The sequence below is a fragment of the Megachile rotundata genome, chromosome 3 (assembly GCF_050947335.1).
Source record: "Megachile rotundata isolate GNS110a chromosome 3, iyMegRotu1, whole genome shotgun sequence".
In the NCBI taxonomy this organism is placed as follows: Eukaryota; Metazoa; Arthropoda; class Insecta; order Hymenoptera; family Megachilidae; genus Megachile; species Megachile rotundata.
Genome location: NC_134985.1, coordinates 19327894 through 19338067, shown reverse-complemented (window position 1 = coordinate 19338067; position 10174 = coordinate 19327894). Strand labels below are relative to the sequence as shown.

The 10174-nt window shown below is 44.6% G+C and overlaps 2 protein-coding genes across 5 annotated transcripts in view; one reads left to right on the top strand and one right to left on the bottom strand.

The window, feature by feature from the left end:
• The first annotated feature begins 804 nt into the window (after window positions 1-804).
• On the top strand, window positions 805-7074 carry LOC100881613 (heat shock cognate 71 kDa protein-like). The gene is made up of 7 exons (XM_003705621.3): window positions 805-1291; window positions 2480-2598; window positions 3184-3513; window positions 4158-4556; window positions 5189-5560; window positions 6202-6579; window positions 6834-7074. The coding sequence occupies exons 1-7, from the start codon at window positions 991-993 to the stop codon at window positions 6918-6920; spliced, it is 1986 nt and encodes a 661-aa protein (XP_003705669.3). The 5' UTR covers window positions 805-990; the 3' UTR covers window positions 6921-7074.
• Shrm (shroom) overlaps window positions 7065-10174 on the bottom strand; it is a 161874-nt gene continuing 158764 nt past the window's right edge. For all 4 annotated transcript variants that reach the window (XM_076530083.1, XM_012290811.2, XM_012290812.2 and 1 more), the window contains one exon: window positions 7065-9807. In XM_076530083.1, the coding sequence (XP_076386198.1) occupies window positions 9556-9807 (252 nt within the window). In that variant the 3' untranslated portion in view covers window positions 7065-9555. The remainder of the gene's footprint in view (window positions 9808-10174) is intronic.

The window sequence follows — 10174 nt, the reverse complement described above, 5'->3', positions numbered from 1 at the left end:
GATTAAATAAACGTAAAACTATTTACCCACCCGTAGTCGTGCTTCGAAGCGAAGGAAACACGAAAGGGTGCGCGAAATTCTATTCGCTCAGCGTTTCCGTTCACGGCTATCGATCATCCTCGCAGGGAAACCGACATCGTTCGAGACAGAAAGTTTATTATGGGGCCATAAATGGGATAGGCGGTATCGTTGTGTCCCTTTGTGCCCGCCATGCCAACGACGCAGTAGCGGGACCATTCGAAATTCTGGTCACGAACGACTCGTCGCGGTTGGGAATCGACGCGTCGCGCGAAATTTACGAATCGCCCCGATCGATCTTTCCTATCGCTATTGTAATTGCGCGATGATCGAAACGACCAGAGAGAAATCGCGCGGTGGTTTTAGGATTGCCGAGAGTTGGCAAACAACGCGAGAAGTCTCTCGGAAACTATCCAGATTACGTCTTTCATGAAACTCGTGTTCTCGTTCTCCTGAGTTATGTCACGTTAAGGTTTAGTTAATGTTCGTTTTTCGAGCGGGAACAAGATTCGAACATTTGCAAGCTTTTGGAGTATTAGACCTTGTACATTTTCGTCTACGGGACGTTTCACAAAAGGGAGCTTACGAACTGCACGATCATAAATTTTTGCAATTAACAATTTTCGAGTTAACGATGTAAAATCGCAACGGAGAGTTCGAAGGGCGTATCACCGACTTCACTCTCGAAACTAGAACAAGAATCCATAAATCAATTTCTTCCCGACACCGTCGGTCGTCAATATTTCAGACATTTTTGAAAGCACAAGAACGCCATCATCGTAAAGCAAGAAAAACAACGGGGCATGAAGTGTCGTTAACATTAACCCCCCTATAGCACGTCCCAGAAATATCGTCCTCTCCGCGTCTATTCGCGAAGAATAAACTTTCTCCGAGCCACGTTCTATATATCGAAGAACAGTCTGCGCACTTTTATGCAGTCCCGCAATTTAGCGTAATCGCGCGCAGCATTGAATGCAAGAAGACAATAGACGCGACGCGACAGTCGAAACAGTCGAGACTCGTTCTCTCCCGTTTTCCATCTCGGCTTTCGAAATTTTTCTCAGGTCCACGATGGCGGCACCGGCAGTTGGCATCGACTTGGGCACTACCTACTCCTGCGTGGGGGTATTCAAGAACGGGAAGGTTGAGATCATCGCGAACGACCAGGGGAATCGTACCACGCCGAGTTACGTGGCGTTCACCGACACGGAGAGGTTAATTGGCGATGCAGCCAAGAATCAAGTCGCCATGAATCCCATTAATACGATTTTCGGTAGGTACTAAATAAGACACCACAAAAAATTGCACTGCTGCTTTTTCCAAGAGGGAGAAATTAAATTCTTGAATCATTAAAACCCAAATTCTCTGTTCTTTTCATAATTTTTTCAAGTACGAAATCTTACATTAAATGAACAAAAATACAGTCTCTATCGAACTGCAATGTTTTCAAAGGATCAGCTGTTAAACCATAATGCATAAAAAGGCAAAGGATTGATCAAACCATGACGAGACGAAACTTCGGCAAACTTCGTTTTCTTCGAATGAAACATAGTTTCAAGACGTTCGAACATTTCCAAGTTCGAATGCCGTAATTCGAAGGGAATCGAGACGATAACCAGCCCATTCACTATCGTTAGGTGTACGTGTACGAGCGCGAAGTAGAAACCGAGCGAGCGTTCCTCGAATTGAATTCTCGATAATCGTGCTGCCGAGTTGGCAGCGTAGCTAGGATTACAAGAATCACCGTCGTTTCCGGGCTTCTGGCCCGGCTTCCTGTGCAGTTGCCGGTCTGCGAAAAGAAACGCGACCGGAAGCCGCTGTAAAGTCGAGGATGCTCTCGTTTCGGTCGCTGCCAAATCGACTTACCGTTTCGTTTCGGTATCCGTAGTCCGTCCGTGGACGAGGCTGGAATACGTTTCGTTGGCCAACGATAAGCTTACTCTCGTTTTACGATGTTAAGAACGTAGCCGCGATCTTTCTTCCCGTCTATGTTCGATCAACCTCGCGTTTCCGGCCAATTACGCGCTCGGTGCCAATATTACGTACATTGTAGGCTTCCAGAAAATGCACGAAAATGATCAAGTCAAAACCCCATCACTAATTTTCGATTTTCGTTGGTAAATTTTGAGATTCGGAAATTTAAGAGTTTGGCGAATTTGAGAAGTTGAAAATTTTGAGATTCGGAAATTTAAGAGTTTGGCGAATTTGAGAAGTTGGAAATTTTGAGATTCGGAAATTTAAGAGTTTGGCGAATTTGAGAAGCTGAAAACTTAGAATCCGGAGATCCCTAAAATGTGAAAATTAGGAGAATCGAGAACACGGAGGTTTTGTGGTATATTAAATCTGAGAATCGAAGAAAAGTGATGGAGTGACTCGTTCTTGGTTAAAAGTACGCTGCAACCGAGTGCACGCAAATTCGAATCGATGGCGAAAAGAAATGTAAAATGAAATGATTCGACAGACGCAAAGAGGCTGATTGGCAGACGCTTTGACGACCCATCGGTCCAAGCTGACTTGAAACACTGGCCGTTCATTGTTGTTAACGACGCGGGAAAGCCGAAAATTAAAGTTCAGTACAAGGTGAGTTCGAGCTGATTAACGCGGTCCGATGTTTGCACTCGTGCTAGAACATTGACGTTTTGACGGGAAATTTAATTAGAAATACTTGACGCGAGTCTGTACCGTTTCGTTCGATTTTCTCATTTACACACAGTATCGAAGTTGTTGCTGCTGAAGTACGGTCTTGTTCTGTAAATATGTAATTTGTTAACCCTTTGTAGACGGAACGCTTCAAAGTTTGTTGTATAGTATAGAACATTCTTTGTTAAAGTTAAACTGAAATGTTTAATGTACATATTTCCTCGTTTCATAACTTTCCGCTGTTTTTCGCGTTGATGGAAAATAACAAGTAAAACGGGGAACGTATTTTTCCTGTATTTTATTCTTGGAATTTTTAATATATTAACGTTTCGACAGCCTTTGCGAATTCATTCTCCAGGAATTTTATACGTAGAAAAGGCGTCATTATTTTTCTTTAAATAGAGAGAACTGTAGTGATCGGTACTTAGGGTTAGCCGAAAGTGGGATAAATCATTTGGAAAGTATTTGGCGCGAGGTCTTCTGCCTCTTTTCCCGGTCAATTTTCCGTGGTCGTATTACTTCCAGGGCGAAACGAAAACCTTCTTTCCCGAGGAGATCTCGTCGATGGTTTTGACGAAAATGAAGGAAACGGCGGAAGCTTATTTGGGAAAGGCCATCACGAACGCCGTGATTACGGTACCAGCGTACTTCAACGATTCTCAGCGTCAGGCTACCAAGGACGCCGGCACTATCTCCGGCTTGAATGTCCTGAGGATCATTAACGAGCCGACTGCCGCCGCTATTGCTTACGGCCTCGACAAAAAGGGACGCAGTGAAAGGAACGTTCTGATCTTCGATCTCGGTGGCGGTACCTTCGACGTATCGATACTGACTATCAACGATGGCATATTCGAGGTAAGTCCGTGTAAGATCACCAGCCGACTCTTTGCCTGTCTGCCTTCGTTTCTCGCGCTTATACTTGCTCCCAGCGATATAGCGTGGTTGTAAAATCGGTCAGGCTTGGAATTTCAATCAGGCACTGCTTCCATATCAGAATTTTGTTACTCTTAACATTTAAAAGTTTAAAATTTGGAAACTCAGGACTTTAGAAATTTTGGCAAGGTCTTAAGAATACAGAACGACTAATTTCTCATGACCCAAAGTTTCAAAATGCGAAAGACCTAAAACATATTAATTTACGACCACCTTATGTCGTTTCCACTTACTCGAGATGGACCTTCTTACCGTTTCACAGGAAACATTACCCTCGCCAAACAACTTTAGCCATGAAAAGTTTTTAAATAAAACCGTGATGTTAAGGAATAACGCGAAAGTTACACAGCAGAGAATATTTCATTTATGCATGCAGCGGCAGCGGTTTCCTTTGCATTCTTCGCGAGATAATTTCTTTCGCAAAGGAAACGGAAGATTTTTAATTTTCTTTGTACCTTCGTTTGTCCGATTCGCTTTACCTTTCCCATCGAATCGGGAAAAATCTTCGGATCTCGCGTTTTACTTTCCTGCGGTACGGGATTGTTTATAACGAGTCGTTCTCGCAGGTGAAATCAACCGCCGGTGATACGCACCTCGGTGGAGAGGACTTCGACAACCGTTTGGTGACACACTTCGCGCAAGAGTTCTCGAGGAAGTTTAAAAAGGACCTGACGAAGAACAAGCGAGCGATCCGTCGATTGCAAACGGCTTGCGAACGAGCCAAGAGGACCTTGTCGTCGTCGACCCAGGCCAACATCGAGATCGACTCGTTGCTCGATGGCATCGACTTTTACACGTCGATCACGCGAGCCCGTTTCGAGGAGCTCAACCAGGATCTCTTCAAGGGTACCTTACAGCCTGTCGAGGAAGCTCTGCGCGACGCGAAGATGGATAAATCGCAGATTCACGACATCGTTCTCGTCGGTGGATCAACCAGAATCCCACGGATCCAAAGACTCCTCCAGGTGACTTTATTCGACCAGAAAACCGAAGGGCAACATCCATCTTTTCGTCTTTCGAGTTCGCGCCAATGTTTGTTCAATTTTTTAAGCAACTCCCTGAGCTAACATCGGGTGTCGCTTCGTTAAAACAAAGTTCGGGATGATATAGAGCCGATTCGATGATAAAACGCATTAAAATTCGATTACGTCTCTTAGCAGACCGCCACCCTTGCGTTTTAAGCGGGGTTCGAAAAGCCGGACGAGGGTACGGTCACGAACAACACCGAGGGGGTTCCCCTTGGAGCGACGGCGTTACAGAATTAATGAGCTCGATGACAAAGTCAACACTCGCGTTTTTCGACCCCACGCCCAGTCATCGTTGTACCGGTACCATTAAATATCCTGTCCGCTCGGATATATTTATGGTCCTTAACGGGACCAAGGGTTTCGACTTTTATCGTCGGGATACCAATAATAGTAATTGAATTCGAGTCTGACGAATGGCGCGATCGGCCAGATAAATTTTAATTAATGCCCTTCAAATTACCCACCCGGCAATTCCGTTCGCTCTTATGAAATTATACTTTACAATTTTGCAGGGTGTATCGTGTTTCTTCGAGCATAATTAAATTTCTGTCTCTTTTTCTTTTCTTCAGGATTTCTTTAACGGCAAGGACTTGAACAAATCGATAAACGCGGACGAAGCAGTGGCTTACGGAGCTGCGGTACAGGCGGCCATTTTGCAGGGAGACAAGTCCGAGACAGTTCAGGACCTGCTGCTCCTGGATGTAACTCCTCTCTCCTTAGGGATAGAGACCGCTGGCGGTGTGATGACCGCCCTAATCAAACGCAATTCCACGATCCCGACCAAACAGACACAGACTTTCACTACCTACTCGGACAATCAGCCGAGCGTTCTGATCCAGGTTTACGAGGGCGAGAGGGCGATGACCAAGGACAACAATCTCCTGGGCAAATTTGAGCTATCCGGAATACCACCGGCACCACGTGGCATGCCCCAAATCGAAGTAAGACGTTTAGCGTGTTGCTATTGAATTGGTAAATAGTCTATTTGGGATTTGCAGTCCTTTATATACCATATCGGAAGCATTATCTCCCCGTTTCGCATCGTAATATCCTCGCGTATGTTTTCGTTTAAGTACCACTCCATCGAATCGGTTACTGCAAATGCAATTGCATTCGCGATAAATCACGTTAGTATGATAAATGAAGGAAAAGGAAGAGTAGCGACCCAATAGAAATTGATCCAGATCGCTAATAAACGTTTCTTGGAAGTCTGGTCAAAGATAAGAAAACAATTCCGCAGAGCAGAAGGCAGCGGTTGGAGCGAGGAAAAAAGAAATCCTTGGCAAGGGTATACACAGTCCGTCGAAAGGGCGAGGGTAAAAGCTGCGAGTGGACAGGGGTGGAAAGATCCTTTCCAGACGATCCAGCGTCTCGTGATTTCTTTTCTGCCTGTTGCCGGCAGTGTGCACGGGTCGGACGGGGCTCTATTGGAATTGTCAGGTTGTCCGGATAAGCATCGGAACGGAAAGCAAACGCGGAAACGGAACGGGCCGACGAAATGGCGTCTGGGTCGCGCACAGTCCTTCGAACAAAGGAGAAAGTGCTCCTCGAGTCTAGCTTTTCTTTAATTTTCTGTCCCTAGGTGACCTTTGACATTGACGCGAACGGCATCCTGAACGTGTCTGCCGTGGAGAAATCGACGCACAACGAAAACAAGATAACGATAACCAACGACAAGGGTCGCCTCAGCAAGGAAGACATCGAGCGAATGATTCGCGAAGCGGAAAGATACCAAACGGAGGACCAATCGCAAAAGGACAAGGTCGCGGCGAAGAACAACCTCGAGTCCTATTGTTTCAACATGAAGAATACAGTCGAGGACGAGAAACTCAAGGGTAAGATACAAGAGGGTGACCGGAAACACGTCGCTGACAAATGCAACGAGATAATCAAATGGTTGGACAGCAACATTTCTGCTACGAAGGAAGAGTTCGAGGCTAAACTGAAAGACATTGAAAAGGTACCTTTCCTATTTTATCATGATTTCCAAATTTTTCTATCATACATTTACGGACGTTCAAAAATGTCGTTCTCCCTCTATGAAACGAAACCATAACATAGTTGAGAAATATTGACATTAATGGTTTCCTTATTTTCCTGTCGATGGTAACTGATCGATGCAACCTTCCTTATCTGCTACAGCCAAAGTAGATATTAATGGTTCATAACTGTAATACCTGCAAATGAGTCTAATCGAGTTTACTGTTTTTGTAGGTTTGTAAACCAATTATGAAAAAGTTTTACGAAGGTGGAGGTGCTTCTCAAGCCGCAGACGGTCCGACCATAGAGGAAGTGGACTGAATACCCTCGGTCGATAATGTCACGTGCCGCTCTCGCCTGGACCTACATTTGGCGCAAAATTTAAAGTTTCTGATTCCATAAAATTTCTATAATTCCATGCAAAAATGAATCCGTGCAGGGTTCCAACATATAATAAATCCTTGGTAATTTCCAACGTGTTATTTATTGCAAGCGAGTTTGGGAAAGGTAGTTACTGTAATGATTTCGCGATACATTCGAAATATGCAATAATATTGTCAGACTAACACGACGACCTAGCGTCGTCGTTTACATGTGTGTGTTTGTATGTGACGCGCGTATGAGTGTATATGCAGCTTGTAAAACTGTTTAAACGGGTTCTTCTCGCATCACGTTAACACTAAAATTGTATGCTTGTAAAGAGTATGTACAGAGTGAGGGGACACTATTAAATATTTAATGACCTTAGCGTACAGTATATTATAGACTACGCGTTAATGGAACGTTTCTTCTCGTAAAAAATAGATTATGCAGAGCACCATGATTTCTTCTTTTCTTCTTCTTCGCCTTCGTTTTCTTCATCTTCTACTTCGGATCATGCGATTTCTTTTCTTTTCTTTTTTATGTACAATTTTGCACTTCTTCTGACCGCGAGTCACCGCGATGACTCGCGACGCTGTAACGCTGCTTACAAGCACATTACGAAATGTGGCAGGTTTCCGGTCAGCCGGCCGGCGAGATTACAGTATCGCCGTCCGTATCGGTACAATCGAGAAACAAACGAGGAACAGAAACTGACTATAATGTTGCTGCAAAATTTTATGCCCTGTGCTCAGTCTTTCACAATGCGCTACAATTTGCTTTTATTTTAAATCCTTTTTCCTCGCCAAACGGTTCGAACCACACGAGTCGAACCTGAAATTTAATTCGCTTCGAGATGTTTGTTCAAATAGTACACGTTTCGAAGAATGTAACTTAAAACAAAACATTCTAAAGAGAATTTGGAACGCTTGAATTGTTCGTCCGATTAATTCTCGCGGTAACGTTGCGAACCGTTCGCTCGAGCGAACCAGAAAACGGATTCCGTCTCGACATCTTTGAGTCTCCTAGTAAATATCTCATTACCGAGCTCAAAGAACCGGAGGATCCTTCGGATACGAATTTTGTCTTCTTCGTAGCGTCTTCTCCGTCCTCGTGTTTCATCGTCGCGATCGACCGCCGAGACGATCGGCAACGAAGAAGACGGGAAGTGTTCGCGATAAAACAGGAGGCGGGAAACAGGTAATAACGAAGAAACAAGAAGAAAACAGTTTGGACAACGAACGAGGCATAAAATTTTTCGTAGGACCACCATGGAGGCTCGAAATTTATCCGATTTCCGGTTTCGAGAGTCCTTGGTAGGTTCGTACAGGAGTAAGTAAGATCACAAGCGTCATAGAGGCTCAGTGGAGCCTCTGGGGTTAGAACAAAAACGTAAAAAATAGTAATCGTTGTATAAATGAGCATGTACGTGTAAATGATGGTTCTTGATGCGTGTCTCACGCGCTCGCGTCATGGTTCATGCGCGCGTGTATACGTGTATGAGTGTTTCCTACAAAGTATCATCGCTTAAAGACTATCCTCTTCATCCTTTATATTATATACATGTTACAACGTCGCTTGGTTGCCTGTATCGTGTAGATATATGTATATGTATAACGACCACGTAACTCCTTACCCTTTATATCACATATCGTATATAAGAAGGCACCAGAAGTAATTCTAGGTCAAGAATCTTCGCTCGCGGCATGCGTCACCGCGCGCGAACATTATGCTAACCAGGTAATGGAAACATCCGTATGTTGTACACGTGTTTGCTTTCAGCGGTGAACCGTCCACGCTCCGCCGCGAACAGAACACGCGTTACGCACGAGTGTTTCGAGCACGACTGGCGCGAATCGACTACGAAAACTCTACGGTGCCAGAGAAACGTACTAACTCGTACGTTTTAAACTTCGGACGTCTTAAACGCCTACAACTCGAAATACTTGAAATTCTTAAAAATTTTATAAGTAATCCGTGTTCGCGCCAGCCACTCGCTATGCGCTGCAAAATTTCGTTCCGCAAAATATATTAAAATTTCGATGCTTCTTACTTTAGCTTATATGACTTTACGAACAGTAACAATTAACAAAAGCAATTGTTTCATGCCTTGATCGTATTCGCGCGTACCACTCGTTGCGTTACGATGATTCAGCCGCGCATTACGCGAAACACGGTACAGTCGATACGAGCTCAGCAAGGACTAGGCACTTGAGGCTGTCTCGTGATCACGATAGGATCTTGAAAATCTTCGGGCGACTCTGTCTTCCGCGGCAAAGCACGATGGCGTATGTGTTCCAATTTCAAGTCTCGAAAGTTTGTCCATCTAGGACACGAATGTATATACAAAGACGCGTATTCTAATACAATTTCAAGCTACCAGTACGCTTATTCGTTACGGATATATCACGTTCCATTCACCGATTCCTGCAAAATCGTTATATCGTTAACTCGACGAGTCGCAAATATCAGTTGACACCTTCCTGTCGTTGGATCACGATCAAAAGGACTTTAGAACACGCGTTTCTGCTCGCGTGCAGATTACATCTGTAGCGTAGACACACGCTTCTCTCGTGCGATCAGTTCGTTGTTACGACTAGTCGATCGCTTCTCTCAGAGCAGCCAGTTGCTCTTCGCCAAGCTTCACCTTGTCCTGAATCTCACGGCCGTCCACGATCAGCTTCGCCTTCATGTTGATGAAGTGCTGGTAGTCCGCGAACTCCTCTTCGTTCAGGTACTTCGACAGAATCGTCGACACGTTCACGCTCCGTTTGTCGATGTTGCTCTTCAAAATCTTCGCTTCCTCCAGTTGATCCATCAGCTTGTCCCTCTTGCTCTCGAGAATTTTCTGTAAACAGGAAGTACAAAGTGTATTTCGCGATAGGAACTTCAAAGTCCGACCAGATTTCGCACAAGGGCATCGTGAAACAACGTGTCAAACGAATTCGAAGCTGCGTTTCATCAAAGCAGCTGCATAATCGCTTTATTAATGTTCCGAACATAAACCAGCCGATTGTTCAAGGTTTCTACGACGATTAGTCTTTAAGTGTACGATGAATCGTATTGCGCAAGATTCCTTCGATAAATCAAGAGGACTTTCTGTCAGCTAGTTGAATAATTATATCCGCGCCGCTTGGCCTTCCTGTTCGACTACAAATCATTTCGCGTGAATGCACGTTGCCGAGGAACAAGGAACACCCAAGGACTCCCGGTGA

What these genes read in the sequence shown, in the direction of transcription:
- LOC100881613 (XM_003705621.3), top strand. Translation starts at nt 991, where the DNA reads ATGCAAGAAGACAATAGACGCGACGCGACAGTCGAAACAGTCGAGACT. An exon ending in AAATTAAAGTTCAGTACAAG is followed by an intron (nt 2,599 to 3,183) that starts GTGAGTTCGAGC and finishes TATTACTTCCAG; the next exon opens with GGCGAAACGAAAACCTTCTT. An exon ending in GGATCCAAAGACTCCTCCAG is followed by an intron (nt 4,557 to 5,188) that starts GTGACTTTATTC and finishes TCTTTTCTTCAG; the next exon opens with GATTTCTTTAACGGCAAGGA.